General features: G+C 41.7%; 2 protein-coding genes across 2 annotated transcripts; one reads left to right on the top strand and one right to left on the bottom strand.

Moving 5' to 3' along the window:
- Positions 1-66: 66 nt before the first annotated feature.
- On the bottom strand, positions 67-8,836 carry NEUTE1DRAFT_134114 (uncharacterized protein; the record flags this gene model as incomplete). The annotated part of the gene is made up of 2 exons (XM_009849115.1): positions 67-94; positions 8,715-8,836. 2 exons carry the CDS (start codon positions 8,834-8,836, stop codon positions 67-69), a joined length of 150 nt encoding a protein of 49 aa, XP_009847417.1.
- A 5,911-nt stretch (positions 8,837-14,747) lies between these two features.
- NEUTE1DRAFT_74795 (uncharacterized protein) lies at positions 14,748-17,525 on the top strand (the record flags this gene model as incomplete). Its single annotated transcript, XM_009849116.1, has 1 exon — positions 14,748-17,525. One exon carries the CDS (start codon positions 14,748-14,750, stop codon positions 17,523-17,525), a length of 2,778 nt encoding a protein of 925 aa, XP_009847418.1.
- Between the last annotated feature and the right edge of the window lie 496 nt (positions 17,526-18,021).

Genomic DNA, 18,021 nt, shown 5'->3' on the forward strand with positions numbered 1-18,021 from the left:
TCTATAATTACGGAATAGCATATTTATAAATTATTAAACGTAAATAGGCGTATTTTTAAATCCTATTTACGCAATCGTAGGCAATTCGAGGCCTCTATAAGTAATAAGAGTAAATTGGTCTCTATATTTCTACTAAACGCCAAATTAGTAGAAGAAAGAGACTACGTTAATAACTATAATAATTACCTTACCGCGCATAAATATAATAATTTTACCCTACAAAGGCAATAAATAATTATTTGGGATAATGAAACTATTAAATACTTTTAAATTAATAATTAGCCTTCTTTTAGGACCGTACTTAATTCCCTGCTAAATAACAAATACAAAATAAATAAAGGGGATAACGTACTTTACCCAATCTATTTTACCTTATTTATATAATATATTAAAAATTTCATTAATAATTACCTAATCGTTCTAATTTACCAAATATATACGAACAACAACCTTATAATTTTACTAACCGTCTACTAGGGGGACTCTTATTATATTTTCTTCTAAAATATCAACTACACCTTCTTCTTTCCAAAACTTTAGAAATTTTTCAACTAATTTTACCAACCGCCTTAATACCTATCTACTTCCTACAAATATATAATTTCCTTTATTTATAATAACCTTAAGAGCTTTATTATTTATACGGATACTGAAGGTTAATTATTTATTTAATATTTTAAAAAGCTTAGAGGTTTCTAGGGCAATAGTAGGTAGAGCGGGCTCGTTTATCGAAGTAACGTTATGCGTAGGAATAATATTATCGAAATCGATATCGAATTCGACGTTGGCCGGTACCGAATATATTTAATATACGATTTCTACTACTTAAACAACGGATAAGGGGGGGTCGTTCTCTATTATACTAAGTATCTAAATTACTATAGTAATCTCGAAATACTTGGCCAAAACGTTAGAAAGTAGCCATCTATATTATATTTAATAATTATACTAATCTTCTATTTTCGGGGAATAATAATTATTTAGTTCGTTATATTCTTTATTAGTACTACCTTAAGCGAACGCGCATTAAGGATAGCACTAACAATAGTAGGGTAGAAAGAATTAAAGAGAAAGTTCCTATCCTTAAATAAACTAATATAATAAACTAATACTATATACTCCTCTTCTAACCGTAGGATAACCTTCTTCTCAATTACCACCTTTCCTAAGCATCGGTTAAATAATTTAAATACTTCGAATATAGTATTAAAATTATCTTATAGGAAACGAACTTCAACCTTACAATAATTGATATATACCTATCGGAGGTAGAAAAAAGAATTAGCGAGTAATAAATTAAAATTGAATTTATTAATTACCTAGCCGGTTAGTATTATCTTTAATAAGGTAAGTTTACTATCAAAATCCCTTCTTAAAAAGTAAATAATAAATATAGCCTATTTAGTAAACCTAGTCAGTTTACCGTTAACTTCCTTAATTCTTATAGAATACTCTATTAATATTAAATATTAAAGAATCTCGAAGAACGATCAGCTAATAATAATCTTTACCGCGCCGGGATCTACGCAAATTTTAACTCTTTCAACCTCTAGGGTAGCTTTAATAATAATTCGAAGGTAAATAAAAATTAAGAGTAGTCCCTTCTTTACTAACTTATTATTTTAAAGAATCGAATCTTAAATTTTAAAGGGTATAGTAGTAACTGAATTAATATAATAGGCGGTTGCTAATTATTTTTTATAAATACTATCGCTCTCATCGTAATAATTAAAATATTCGAATAAGCAATTGCGGGACGGGAAGTTTTATTTATAATCTTTATACTTATAAAAATCGGTACTACTTATAATAGCCGGAATAGCTTCTATATACGAGATCTAGGTTTAATAATACTTAGTATAACCTATTTTACTTTTTATATTATCGAATACTATAAAGTACTTAAAATAGGTTAATTAGTTACTATATATATAGTAAACTAAACTATCGGAATTATAACCTTCCAAATCCTCTATAGCAAAATTAACCGGATCCTTAAATTACTCTTTAACATAATAAGCACGCTCCTTACTTAATTCGTAAGACTAATCGCGGTTATAATAATCGGGACTACGGTTACAGTCGTAATTACAATTACAATAGTCGGGGGTACGATTGCAATCATTACAATCCGGTGTCCGGTTACAGTCATTACGGTTATGTTCATTACAATTATTAAATTAGTTAAAGTCGTTACTACAATTGCCACTACGGTCGCGGTCACTATCTCGCTAGCGGCTAGGGCTACGACCACGGTTCTAATTACGGCTTAAATTTCTACCGCAAGAATATTTATAATTATTAGACGAATTAAGGGAATAGTACTTATCCCTAACGATTGCAAGTAGGACGGCTTTAGTTTTTTTAATCTCTTTGAAATAATATTTAATTTTACTAAAGGACGGGGGGGCATATAATATAGTCTTAATATTAACGTTTATACTATTCCAAATCTAGACTATAATACTATACTAATTATTATTATTCTTAGAGAGGATACCTATAGTTCGGACGAAACGAAATTGCTTTAAAATATATATCGAAATTATATTTTTATTTTTATAAATAATATAGAGGGTTAATTTACCTTTATTGAATTTTCTAATTTTAATAATTAAATTAGGTATAAATCTTTTTACTAGGGCTTTAATAAAATTACTTAAAGACTTATAATAGTACTATCTTCTAGCAGGATCCAACTAATTATATTACTATATATAAGCCGCGTTTTATAAAAAGGTAGGCTATATACGGATAAACTATCTCTCAATAGAGCTAGTGTAATTGTTTTCTAATAAAGTATTAAAGCAATTAATAAATATAGTAGCATTGGTATAAATAATACTACTACCGTTCTTAATTATTCCTATATTCTTAAAATCGTTGGCAAAAGGATTGAAAGTTCTAATATTATTGTACTTAAATTTAGGCTTATTATTGGGTTTACTAAAAACTTAGCGAGTAATAGGAATACAACGGGGGTTATATATATTAAAATACTTAAAAAGAGAATTTAGTTTCCTACCCTTATTATTTCTATTATTACTATTATTACTATTATTACTAGGGTCGCTAGGGGTAGTAGCAATAGGGTAATTATTAGGGGTAATAGGAGGACTACTACTACCTCTTCCAACCTTACTAATAATAGGAGGTTTAATAATAATAGGGGAAATTTTACTAACCTTACTAATATTATTTTAAATTAAATATTCAGAAGCAGCCTTACTAGCTTTATTATAGGATAGTTCTAAATAGGCTGCTACATAAGCATTCCTCGCATAGAAGTCGCGTATTTCCTATATATATTTTATATATATAGCGGCTTACTTCTTAAATATCCAGCGAAGGCTATTATCTCGGTCGCACAATCTATTAATTTAATTTATAAAATTCTATTTAATAAATCCCTTATTATTATTTACTACTTTAGTAATACGAAGGTTATTATACAGATAGGTATACGGGCGGGCTAATAGACTACTATTATAAGGTAAAGGATTATAATAATTAAAATTATAAAGTATATGTATATATTAGCGGACTTTAGGATTGGCACGTATATAAAGGGGGACTTCAATGTACTAGATATCCTAATTCTTAATAAAATCTTCAATGGTCGGTTTGGTATAGGCAGCGTATTTAGGAGCCGCGTTACTACTAGCCGGAAGATTATCGAAGTTAATAGTAGGGCGATAAATTATAATAATATCAAATCTATTAAATTAAATATCGGAGAAGTATTCTAATATTTTAATAACTTTACCCTTTCCCTTATTGAACGGAGGGGGATTAATCTTTTTAATAATTAATAAAGCGATAGCCCTTATAACTTCTTTATAATTGGACGAAATATTAAATTCAAATCCTACAACGGTAGTAGTAAGTTCATTAATACAATTACCCTAAGCGTAAACATTTCTAATATAAGTTATAAACTATTTGTATATTTTAGTTTTAAACTATTTTATATTATTATTAACGCTTTTAGTTATATTATCCATATTATTAAGGGGCTTCCAAAGTTTCTTATTAAAACCGCGGCTAAGGACACCACTGTAAGAACTATCATTATTATTAGAATTATCTTCCTTACCGGTTATTATAGTATTGCAGTTATTTTATTATAAATTGTATTTCGGGGGTAAAGTTTAGGGTAGTAATAAATTCTCGGACAGGACGATTATTAAAGACTATCTCAATTTACTAGGAAATAAAGCATTAGTTATAGAGAAAATAATACTATTAATAATACCGGGTTTAATAGAAGGACCGGCCTAAATTTAAATAATATTACGAGTCGGAACTAAATTGTCGCGGAATTAAGGTAAAGTAGAGGATTAATTACTCAAGCAATTTATATTGTAAATTGGGGGAGGCCGACGGTTTGCAAAAAGATTAATATAAGATCGTTTATTCCGGGGAATCGTTATCGGTTATAGAATTATAATAATTATTAAAAAGGTTAGTACAAATTCGCCTTCCTACGATTATAGTATTAGAGAATAAAAGGATTGGAATAATAGTAATAGGAGCGAATAGGAGGCCGACTTATTAATACTATTATTATAACGAACGACCGACAAATTAGTAGGGAGGAGAAAGCAATAGCTATCTTTCGACGAAATAATTATAAGTTACCCTTCGCGTTGAAGATTAAAATAGAAGCTGGGATTAGGGTAGTACGGGGATTTCAACACACTCGTTCGATACGAATCGATACGAGTAAAATATTATAGTATAGGAAGTACGTAATACTATCTTTATAATAAGCAATTATATACTTTAGAGAAACTTCGATACTATTTTAATAATGAATAATCGAGAGTTTGGAAGTAATTGCGGGGTTAGCGTCTTACAATAGACGATCTTGTAGTCGAATTAGCAAATTCGTAATAATAAGGTTAGTGAACTTACTAGAAGGTGGGTACGAAGAGTATATTACTTACAATAAATTACTATAATCGTTTAATTATAGCTACTACTTAATAGGGTAACATGGGTATCTTCAAATATTATAATACTAGTATAGACTATAATATTAAAGAAGAAGATATTAGAGGAAGAAAGGCGTGGCCAAAGGCCGGCCTGCGCGGGAATCCCTTTATAGGAATTCCCTTATCTTATCGTTAGCCCACCTTATAGGATGGGTCCATACGACCGGGCAGCCAGGCACGTGAGTAGGCACGTGCCTGAGCGTGCTAGAGCCTCTAACAGCAATAGATATAACTGTAGTTATACCCAGTCTACTCTAGTTAATTAAATCTAATTATATATATAATACATCCCACATTACGCTCGATCTAACTTATTTATACTATTATTATTAGCCTCTACAAAATTTAGAATTTCCTATACTTTTAAAGATAATTACTTATTAACCTCTTAAAAGTTTAGTCTATACCTTCGAAGTATACTAATAATACGATTAAAAGTACCTTTAAATAGTATACGAATCTCTTTATAAACTTCGAACTTATTTTTAGCCTAGAAACTAATTAGTTAAATAAAATAAGTGGGCTACAATAAACTAAAAGATAAGTAATAATACTAAATATAAGTATAAGGTAGCTACTAAGTAGCGAACTAGTAGTATTTATTTTATAGTATACCTATAAGTTGCTTATTAATACTTATAGGATTATCTTTAAGGTTCTAAAATCTTTTATCTTATAGTTTAAAGAAGTTATTTTCTTTAAGAAGTAGTTACTAAGGTATAAGAATTGTATTTGGCTATATATATTTATCCTTTAGGTTATCTCTAAAATAAATAGAATATTAGCGAACTAGTTGCGAAAAAGACGCGGGATTAATCCTACCTAGTAGGTTATTCTCCTAATAATAGTATTTCCTAACTAAATATACGAATATATCTAAATTTAGGAGGTTACTATTTTCGTCGCTATTCTTTAGCAGTACAATATTGCCGAAAGATAAGTATTTATATACGAATTAATAATTTATTAAACCCAAAGTTTAGAAAATTTATTATAAGTAGTCCCTAATAGATTTTAGCGTAGGATTACTAGTTTTCAATTCGACGAAGGTAATTATATACTCTATTTATAACTATATAAAAAATCCCTTTTAAATTATATTGTATAATTATTTTATACTTTAAGAGGGCGTTAATAGTTTTTAAGTAAGTATGTTAAGATTTAATTATATTTGTAGTATTAATTTTAAAAGTAGCGGGACCGTATGCTTATACTAGTATATTTAGTACTTAGTATATAACTACTAATTTCTATAGAGATACTCTATTTGTATTAAAGTAGTAAAGAAATAGTTTAATTAATAGATTTAAGATATTTCTCTTTTATAGACCGGTTATATAGTATTGGAGTTATAGTTTATAATATTATATTATTATTTTATAGGTATTTATAAAATATTGCCTAAAGATATTTCCTATATAATAAATATTATATAATATTTTCCCTACGGTTAGTAATATTGAAGGTAAGTTGTATACCCTTTTATTTAACTACTAAATTATTTGTAACTATATATTTGAGTACTTAACCCTATAAATTACTATATTATTTAATTAGTACTTTTAAATATTCTTTAATAATTTTAATAATTTAATTAATTGTAAGAAAAAAGGTAATAAGAAGTTAAGATTTGTAATTATCCTATATTATAATTATGAAAAGAAGGAAGTGGTAATAATTTGTATTATATATTAAATCTATAAAAGTAATTATACTATATTCCTATAGTATTTATAAGTATTTATCTTTTATAAAGATTAATGCCTATATAGGCTTTTCCTTTCTTTTCTTTATTTTTAGGTTAATTTCTAATAAAAAGATTTATTTGCCTCTTTAATTATTAAGGTTCTCAACCTCTTTGAAGTACTATGTATATTCCTATTAAGGAGTATTATCTTTATTAGTCTAGCGTCCTTTCCCTTCTAATTTTAGATTAAATAATATAATAATATTTATAAGCTTTTTAATAATAAGGTAATAATTACCGTAGCGAATTAGACGCTCTCTATATACGGGATTATTATATTTAAGAATTATTTTTTCTATTATAATAGTAGGATAATTTGCTAAAAGTAGGTATATAGTATATTCTTCAATAGTTTGTAGTAAAGTAATTTAATTATGAAGGTTTATATTATAAGTGTATTAATTAGTAATAGTAATTTCCATAAAATTATTTTCTTTAATTAACTATTTAAGACGTACTAGGCAGGATTAGTAAGTACGAATACTCTTTAATATTAATCCTTTTCCTTAGTTAAGTAGCGCTTTTTTCCAATAGAAGCGGTAGTAGTAATGATATTTTATTATAAATTTTAATACTACTATTAATAGTTTTTTTTTACTTATATAAGAATTTTTCGGTAATTAGAAGTATAAGACCTATTATTAATCATAATTCTATTTATTAAGTATAATATAGAATACTCTTATTTTATAATATTATTACTAAATAATTATTATATTAGTAGGGGTATAAAAACTACTATTTAATAAATTTAGAATTATTTGAGTTAGTTTAATAGGGTTATAGTTCTATTATTTATATTGAATATATTGGTTAGATATATTATTCTTTTTATTATTAGAGTTAGGAGTAGGCAAAGAAAGTACGGGAGAGGAATTTAATAAATACGGGTATATATTTACTAATTTTATATCTAAATATTAAGGAAGTATAATCTTATTAGGTATATTAAATATATTAGGACTAAGTATAGTACCCTTAGTAATTACTTCTATAAATAATTAATTAAAATGAGTTTTGTTAATAGGTATTAGAGAATTTAGTATTCTATATTCCCGTATCGGAATTATATTGAGTAAATAGTTAATATATAAATAATTATAATATATAATAGTAAACTGCTTACTTATAATATAAGGTTTGTACGTAGTAATTAATATAGAATTGTACTTTAATAGTATAGAGTAAGTACGATATATAATAGATTATAGTAAGTAATAATATTTAATATAGTCGCGGTTATATGAAATTTGTAGGCTTGGTAATGGTTGTGGGAAAATTGCGGAAATGTAGTACAAGCGTGGTATAAAGGTACAAAAATTGTTAGTAGGCGCTTAAGGGAACTTTCAAGTCTTGGGCAGAATGTCACTTTTGTAGCTGGTTAGGGACCTGGAAAATTGGGAGTGGAGCTCATTTTTAGGACCTGGATAGAATACCCCCATGCTTGCCGTATCTCGATGCCACCCTTGGCCAGGGTTCGACTGGGACCTTGAACAGGGTGTGGCAATGGCGCGATCGGCTACATGGGCATTGCAATGGCCCCCACCCCCGGCCGGCCCGCTTCAGTAAATCGATAGTGCGGGAGTTGGTTGTGTCCTGAGCAAGTCCTTCCCCAGTTCTTTGGACCTCAAGTGCCGGCAGTCCACCATCTGAGCGTCTCCGGGGAAGATGCTAAAATGCCGTAGGCTGCAAGAAGCAATGTGAATGTTGGAGATATCGTCATCTGCATCCCAACATCGAGACAGTCTTATACGCACGTGGTACAGAGAGGCTTTATCACAGCCAAGGCACGCCTACAGAACTGATAATGGGGTGAGACAATCCCGAGGGTCTCACTATGGTGTTCCTGTTCCTGTCGAGCCTGTCTCTTGGGTGCAGCGAGCCAAGTTATCGCTGTGGTATTTTTGATTGCTACCGTGCAATGTCCTCTTCAATTTCTGAAAGGCCGTTTACCGTCCACTAACACGCACTTCTTGATAGATTCGCCCAAAACAGAATCCCGAGGTGAACGACGATCACAGTCTGGAAACGCAGCGTACTGCGAAGTGGCAAAAACAGCCTTGTTCCTGCAGAAAAACCACATCTCGGGCATTCATGTCAGCCCAGGTGTGAACGATGATGGATATGGACCAGTCCTTGGCATCGACGAGGCCGTCAACGCCGCCCTTGTGCAATTTCTATGCTGTCTCACATTCTTTTGCCCCAAAGTTAATCGAAGTATCCAACGACATGCTGTAAAACATGAGATGCCTATACACTACCATTCGGGCGATCTGTGATAGAAGGGCCTTAGGAGAGACTATTGATGCGGGAGTGTCTCAATGTGTTCGATTTCGTCGAATCTTCGAACGGGGTTGACTATTTGCCCGGTCTCGGGCCACTCCAGTCCAATTTCGTGCTTGACCAATCCCTCCTCTGCACCAGACCGTGGTTGTACACACGGCACCAAGATGGATGCCAACGCCAATGGGGACGGAGTGGATGGCTGGGCAAACTGGGGCATGAAGCTAAAAGCTGCCAAGCAAAGACAGGGACAAGGAGTCATGCAAAGTGCGAACTGGTTGACTTCTTGCTCGATTTGCCTTCCTGAACGGGAAATGGGGAGTTTTATTCGCCCAAGTTGCGATATTGTCACTTTCAAACGTCAAAACTCGGCCTCTTCCTTCCCCGTTCACAACGCGGGGCCGCCGGCGTTTACGACTCTTCCCAGCAGGCACTTTGCACTTGCCGCCCGCGCAGTTCGCCGTTCCCCATCCTGCCCTGCTGCTGCTGTCATGCTTCTTCTGTCTGAACTTGCATGCCCGGCGCTAGCTTGTTGTTTTGGTGATGCATGTGCAAGGTCCCCGCTGTGGAGAGCCCCAGTGGCCTTGAGGAGCTGCCGAATCCGGCTCGACGACCGTTACACTGGAGTTCACGTAGCAACCCTCCTCAGGTCAACGAGCACTTGACTCACAATCATTTCGATTTTATCTTCCAAATTGGACGCTGTGATTATGGTGCTGCTGCTGAGACGTTTGTGTAACTGGAAACGGGAATCGACTTATCGCGAATTCATTTACAAACGATACGAGAAAACCCGGCGGGTGGTGTCGCTGTAATAACGGGATCGAAACCCATGATACGGACAGCCGTCGATGGGTGTCCGGTGGGCATCTCACATGCAATCCTCTCATCTTCTTTACCAAGCCCCCACAGTCTTGGCCGTTCCGTGCGTGCCTTTTCACTCAAGTGAGCTGATTGCCTCAACCATCGTCTCTTCCATCACTGCCACTCGAACGAGGATGAATGAGGCAAGTCTTTTCGCTCTTCCAACGCTCACGATATGGCGTGATCGCTGTTGCATATGGTCACGATTCATGAGTTCAAGTCGACAAAATCCAGCTTCTGTATACGGACAGAGTCACAGACAAGAGGCTCAAAGTCATCAAGGTTCTTGCGCTTGAGGGGTAGGCACCTATGTTGCATCACTACAACCTCTAGGCATCCCGCGCTCTGGTGACATCCACGGGGGGGGCAGACCAAGCAAGAGATTGTCGCCACGGCAACAGACTGAAGAGGGAGACCCAAGACCCAAATCCAGCTTCCCTTTCTAGCTGGAGTCCAGACCAGACTACACCTATCTGGCCCAGAGATGCATAGTTGCATCTACAATCATGGGCGACCAATAGGCTGGGCATGCTATAGCCATGGGTAGCGATCGCGTACCTGACGCTGAGTTTCTTGGGGAAATCAAGCCTGCCCTCGGCAAGAAGCCACGAAGCCACATTCTGAGCATGTGATTCCTGGGTACCTCAAGGAGGTACCCATTTACCTTTGATAGAGCAGTTCTATACCTCATATTATCGCGAAGAGTGACGTAAATGGCACAGTTTGGGGATAATTATAGGCCAATGTCTCTCCTTGTACTGCTTGCAGCCTGGCTGCCGTGATTCGTGAGAGATTTTGTGGATTATCGATGTGGCTTCGGTATCGAAACTCTTCTTGGGGGAGGTGCCTGGACGGAGTCATGGATTCAAGTGACACAGACGTTCAGCTAGAGTGGACAGCCACATGGCGGCGTGTTGGCCCCCACGGAGGAAGTGGTGGACGTGGCGGACGTGGCGGACGTGGCGGGCACGGTTTTACGGTACTCGGTCGAGTTGCGCGCGAACTGTTGCTGAGTGGAGGATGTGGCTGCTTTGTGTCACCTTGAGGCTTGATATTGTGGGGAGGCGTTGATATCGGCTTTAGGCGCCTCTTTGAAGTTGCAAAGTGTTTCTGGCTCCGCATGTTGTCATCGCCGTACGTTGGGTGAGCCACAAGTTGAAGTTTCTTTGGAGCAGTGTAGAAATAGGATGAGTGACGCAAGTCTGGCAAAACGAGGGAGCCCAAGACTCGTGAGTGTAAGCCTCTTTGAAGTGAAGGACGGCTCGAGCATTTGATGCGGTCCGATGGAGAACCCGAGTGTCTGATGCTCCATCTTGCCTCTTCGTGGAGTGCAGTCGTGTCAGAAGCCCAAGTGGCCCGGCATCTTCAGCCTACGAATCAGACAAAGGGGAATGATACACCTATGAGGATATCCGGATGTGAATTCCCTCCGGTGATAGTGGCTTACTGTTTGCCCCATTGGACTGATACACTCAGGTGAGCCTGACAGGTTCTTCGGTGAAGAGATTCATGTTCCAGTCGACTGTCATCTTTGTTGAGGCAACATGAAGTTCAATTTCAGGTCATGTAAAAGATGAGATGTCCGAACTCAGCCACGGTCCTTTACGACCACATTAGGAGGTAGATTTACTGAAACTTTTGGGCCTAGGCTGGAAAGCATGGTCTACAAATTTCATTATGACCAAGATGTGAATGACTCGATAATAATCGTTTGTGTAGTGAAGTAGAACATTTCAACATCCAGTCTTTTGACTGACGAACTTTGGAAGAATTCATCTGATGTGCTCAAATTACCTAGACACAGCAACTTTCAGATCTTTGTTCATGACCTCACATTAATTTCTATAGTTCAAAAACCCAAATGCACAATGTTTCAAAATTATAAAAGCTGACCATTGAAGGAAATGCCAGACTTGCAAATGACATTCGACCATCTATAAAATGCACGAAAAGAAGATAAAACATACAAAAAGAGGCCAGAAAAAAGGAACGAGTTGCCAGACAAGAAATGACATGGAAAAAAAGGCGGAAAAAGAAGTTGTTGATGGTCATCGTGCGACGTGGGCCTGATTCGAACAGACGCTCCCGAAGGAACAAGATTTCTAGTCTTGCGCATTAGACCACTCTGCCACCACGCCGAGTGATTATTGTTGAAAATTGACAAGAGATCTACCACTCATATGCGCAGGATGTATGCACAGACCATTAGCAAGCCAAGACCTCCAATCGCTTCCTTTCCCTTTCCCACACGGGACGAACCCTTCCATCAACATCGCAACCACGTCGGCCCAGCACCTAGGACGCCCCAAATGATCACGATATCGACAAAGGAGGCGCGACCACCAAATCCGCTATGCTCCCCGCCGCGCTCGATATTGAACTGGGCCGCAATGCGATTCGTATTTTTGGAATCAAGGGACGGATCCATGTCTACGGCCGATCTCAGGAATCGTTACTGCGGGGAAACTGGACTAGGTGGATTCGGACTCGGGCATCGCGACCGTGCCCCAGAATGAGGGCATTCCCAATTCCCATATCGCTGCCTGGCGTTCATTGATGCTTCAACTTGACAACACCCAAACACTCGGACTTACACAACATGAAGGAACATTGAGACGCACATCCTATTGGACCCAATAAATCATCCACTCGTCGCAATGACATCAATGCTAGAGATGAATGGGAGAATTATTCTAGGGTGCAACGTCGTCGACCTGGCCTGTGCGCTCTGGAGCCTTGACGAGCAGCGACAGGAAACACCAGACAGGCTTCACTCCAGTCGTCAACGGGCAGCGCAACGGTAGGTAGGTAGGTAGAGGTATTTTTGGTCATTGGTGCATGCGTCTGATCGGATATAAGCAGATTGGCTGCGCTAAGCGAGCTTACCTTCCATGGTACTGCACATTTCTTCTGTTCACCAGTCCGAGCTTACTCCTTCGGAGATAGTATTGTCATGTCTGCGTTGGCAAGCGAGAACGACGATTCAGTAATCAATATCGAAAAAAGACCCGATTGCGAGTGTGGTACATGGACTGCATTCCACTTGTCACCGGGCACAGCACTTATCGGGTAGGGTAGGTGCGTGATTACCTCTATAGTATGACAGGCAGGCAGGCAGGCAGGTAGGTATCTCCATCGGACTCCATCCTCATCCTTCGGCTCGACGATGACCAACTAGAGGTAGATTTCGGGGCTGTGCACTGACTTTATCTTTTCTCGATCCCGTCCCCAGATTGTAGAGGCACCTCGTAGGGCAGGAGCCAGGCAGGACCCATGTCTACTACGGTGCCATATCCTGCACAAAGGGACGCACTGCCTCACGGGTACCTTCATGTGAGGCATGTGTGTGCGGCGCAGCTCCCGCGTGGCTGTCATCTAGTGGTACACTACCTATTTTTCCTATGTTGACGTCGCACACCCATCACCACACACCAATGACCGACATCGATGGACAACCGACACTTTGACTTTGGCCCTACGGCCCCTACGACGTGTCATGTCTCCCTTCCGTCCCTCACGAATCTTTTCTGGTCTCCGGCCTGGCGTCTCTCCATACCTACCTTACCGGCGGCTACGCGGCTAACTTGAGATCCGGTGCCGGGGCTTTGGGTAGAGACTTGACGGCACGCTGTTGCCCGACGAGACTGAAGGAGACACACATCATCGCGCGCTTACCACCAGTCAACCGCAACCCCTACCCTTCCTTTTTTGGACCCTTGGCGTCGATTCGTTTCTAAAACCATCTTCTTGTCATTACCTAAATCGCCATGATGCACGGAAGCGAGATAGACGCAAGGAGATGGAAGCCCTTTGCCATGATGATCCCCATCCCCATCCAACAGCAACCGATTTGGCATCTTCAGTGTCTGGCTGAAACACAAATGCACCTGCCCCAGGAAGCAAGGAGAGCATGAGAAGTTCGAAACATGATTGTTGCCAAACAAAAGACCACATACTCAAACACAGACAAAAATAGCCGCGTCCACGCATCTGCATTGGACTCCCCTTTCGCTTGAATCAACAAATAACTGCATTTACAAAGGTACGTTGGTCAGCCAAGGTCGCAATAGGAGCCCAGAAAGGGTGTTGTTGAAGGGCTTCAATCGGTTCGGTTTGGTTCTGCCGTTGGAGTTTGAGAGGGCCATTGTTGCCAGCCCCAGCCCGTCTTGGACAGTCGGAAAATGTCTTGTCACAATCTGATGGCTTCCACTTGGCTTGGTTTCCCCAGAAATATCTGCCCTGGTGGCATAGCATAGTATACTGCTCCGCGCTGGATGCCACCGATCGATGAATCGCCTGGAGAGTTCTCGGTTGGGGCTGTAGGCTGCCTGCATGCCGAGGGAATCCTACAACCATCAGAATTGGACTCTGCCTCTCTGCCCTAGAAAGCCATGCCCGTGCAACTGCGACGGATTGGACATGGTGAGAGCTGTTCCAGGTGTCCCGCCTCATTCAGCGCCAAGGCAGCAACATAGCATCCAGTGAACATCCTCCTCCTCTCAGCTTGACTCCCATGTTCGCTTCGGCAGTGCGGCACTGCCCTACCGTACTACCTACTCGGTCGAGTGTCTGGTGTGACATGCGATTGGTGGTTTTGTTCTGGAAAGAAGGCAAAGGATATAACTACCCCGGATGAGAAAGACCAGGGAGCAATCTATACACTACTACCCCATCATCACGACTTTCAGTACTACAGCACCTACATTACTAGATTACTCAACATGAAATCCGATACATCCTCGCTTACCCATCCGCAACTACCATCATCGACAGAGCTACAAGTACAACACCATCATCGCCACCCCCTATCATCTCTTCTCTTCTCAGAGACTATCACCAGACCCATCACAGCCAACATGCCATCCCGGGTCTCATCCCCCTCGCTCTCCGAGCAGTTCTACTGCAATGACAGTTCCTCCGTGTCCTCCATGTCCTCCCGTCGTCACCTCTACGACCACTCCTCCATGTCCTGCCGCTCCTCCACCTCACAAGACTGCTCCCACCCCAACTTCTCCTTCCCCCTTCCCCCATCCCAGCCCACCTCTAGCTCCCGGGGCCGCGGACTCAGGAGCAAACCCTCCAAACCGACCCTCATCAAGACCCTTTCCCCGCCACAGCCCACCACCCGCTCCCGAGCCGCCAGCTTCGGCAAGCGCACAAGGCCACACGCCACTCCCGTGGTACCGAGCCACGACGAAATCGCCTTTCCCGTATCCTACGAAGACGCATGGGCCGGCTCCCGCTACGGGGAATCGGCAGTAGCCGACGGCCGCACCGACCTCGACCGGGCGCGCATCTTCATCACGCGTTTTATTTCGATGAGTTCCAACAACCCGTGGGTGAACGCGGAGCTGCGGGACATAATCACCAACCGCGAGCTGTGCCGAAGCGTGGCGCACGTGGTGTGGGCGGTGATGCACCGCGTGTTTGGAAACCGACATGCCGATTTTGGGGTGACGCCGTTGGTGCAGGCTATGCGGTTTATCCTCATCAAGGCGAATATCCCGGCCGAGGTGGACATGTGTGAGAAGGCGAGGCAGGTGGTGGATTTCTTCTTTGATCCGACGTTGCATAGGAACTTGGAACCGCTGCCTTGTGAGGAGTTGGTGATGTACAAGTATCCCGTGGGCAGGTTGAAGGTTTGTATTGTCGGTGGAGGGCCGACGGGACTGGCCAGCGCTATCTCCCTGGCGGAGAAGGGAGGGGGAAGCATCGAGGTGCATGTGTGGGAGAGGAGGTGGGTCAGAGATGAGAGGACTGGGGAGGTAGGATACCCCCCGAATGCGAGGAGGAGAGATCAGGTCGTGACGCTGCAGGATTCGGTCACGGATCTGTTGACTCCCAAGTCCTTCCAGGCACTGTTTGCTGGACGGCCGGAGAGGGTCTGGCCGGGTTCGGCGAATATCCAGATTCGCAAGGTGGAAGACCGGTTCCTCAAGAGATGCCAGGACGACGACCTGCGTGGACTGATTCACCTCCATGCGGAGGGCGTCACAAGGGAAGAGCTCAAGAACGGCAAGTGCGGCGATTTTCACGTTCTCTTGGGCACTGACGGCGCCGCCTCCTGGGTTAGGCGTGACTACTTCCGCGGCTACGAGAACGAGCGCGGTCGGTCTTATGCCTTGGGTCTGGCCTTTGACCGCGGTTCCGCCGGTGGACTACCCTGGTCCCAACCGCTCAACATGTTCCTCACTCTCGGCCAGACCCGGTACCTCCTCAACGCCTCGGACCATGACGGCAAGGGGTACCTGAACATGCAGCTGACCGAAGACGAATGGCACAAGATGGTGGGTGTAGACGGTGAGCCGGTTCATTTTGGCTCTCCAGGCTGTCTCCGCCGCGAAGATGGATCCATCCCCGAGGGATTCAGCGAGAACCGCGTCTTCAAGCCTTCCGAACACCGCGACTCCTCGCTCTGGAAGTCCATCGAAGACGGGCTCAAGCTCTTTGGCTTCAAGGAATCAGAAGTCATCAACGTCGTGCGCATCCCCATCGTCGTACAAGCCGTACGCGAAGGCGTGCAACAGCTCCCCCTCGAAGACTCTCGCTTCGTCCGGCGTCCGCACGCCCTCGTAGCCGTGGCCGGCGACGCCGCCATGACGGTGCACTTTTGGCCAGGCCGCGGTCTCAACTCGGGTATCAAAGCCGGCATCGCTTTCGGTGACGAGCTTGTGCATGCTCTCAACCGCGGAGAGTTTGCCGGTCTTCCTCTTTCGTCAATGAAGCACTACAACGACTTTATCCTCAAGCTGCAAGACCGCGAGCACGACAAGCGCAGCATCCCCATTCTCAACCAATCCGGCACCCCGGAGACTCTCGACTGGCTGCTCAAACAAGCCTCGTCGGTGCCGGACAACGTGGCAATCGACTGGCTCGTGGGCGCCATGACGCAGATCGCCGACCGTCTCGAACAGCGAGAAGACTGGTACTTCAAGCCCGAGATCAATGTCGAAGCGCAAATCCGCATTGTGCTCCGGCAGATGCACAGCTTGACTCTCCGAGAAATGGCCGTCTCGTTCCCCTGGCCGACGCGCGAAATGGCCGGTGCCGAAGTCTTGCCGTGCCGCTCTGCAAAGCCGGAGCCCCCCGAGACGTGCAAGAAGGCGGAGCAGAGGTGGTTGCAGCAGCTGTGGGGCATCATCAGCAAGGAGCCGAGTGTCGAACGCAGGCCCAGACTCCCTGGTTCCGCGTCGGGAGGGAGCAATGGCCGGTTTGAAGCGCCGCGGTTTACCGTGCCCACGCTGAGGAGCAAGTCGTCGTCGCCAAAGATGAGGAATGGTGGTTTCGTGGACGACAAGCCGAGGCCGCCGATGCCGATGGGTCATCCCTTGATGGCGCAGCAGGGAATGGGGCCGGGAGTTTCTTCTGGATCGCCGCCGGGGAGTTTGAGGAGGAGCAATGCTAGCAAGAGGGGGGGAAGCATTAGCAGTTTGCCAGTGCCGTCAGAGTTTGGTGTTGCTGATGGAGGAGCAATGGGTGGACGACAGAGGAGTGTCAGTGTCAATACGGGTGTGCAGGGTCAAGAGGCGGACAGTGATGGGGGGTTGACGAGGTTGATGAGTGTCAAGAGGCAGCCGAACCAGACGATGCTGTGTGAGGCCATGGCTTTGGCTTTGTTTGGTGTTGGCGAGTGATTGAAGGGGAGATTGGGTACGACGACAAGAACTTGCTTTTTGGGCTGGATTTTGGATGGGAAAGGATACCTCTACTAAGAAGAAAGAACCGGAGTCATGGCTTGCTTTGGTGTTTGGTGCTTTGCATCGGCATTTGGGATGACGTAATTAGGCGGGTTCAGGGCATATGGAACTGGAGGCACTCCTTTGGCATGAGCAGGTTACAGTCAGATTGAAGCTTTAGTAATACGATAATCGCTTCTTCAAGTTGAACACTGATTGATCCGATCTCCTGGCAGCAGTGACACCGGCTCGTCCCTTCCTCAATGGAAAACCTCGGCCTGACACATCCGAATGGTGAATTCTCTGACCCACCCTGAACTCCCCTCTTTCCTTTTTCAGTTCCTCTCATGCCAATGCGCACATCTTCCACTTTATTCCATTCTGTTCCTGCGATGGACGTCGAGCACATCTTCCTCCAAACTTTCCGTTTCCTCACCCTTCCCCAATTCCCAAT

The sequence above is a fragment of the Neurospora tetrasperma genome, assembly GCF_000213175.1.
Source record: "Neurospora tetrasperma FGSC 2508 unplaced genomic scaffold NEUTE1scaffold_1, whole genome shotgun sequence".
NCBI classification, from domain to species: Eukaryota; Fungi; Ascomycota; class Sordariomycetes; order Sordariales; family Sordariaceae; genus Neurospora; species Neurospora tetrasperma.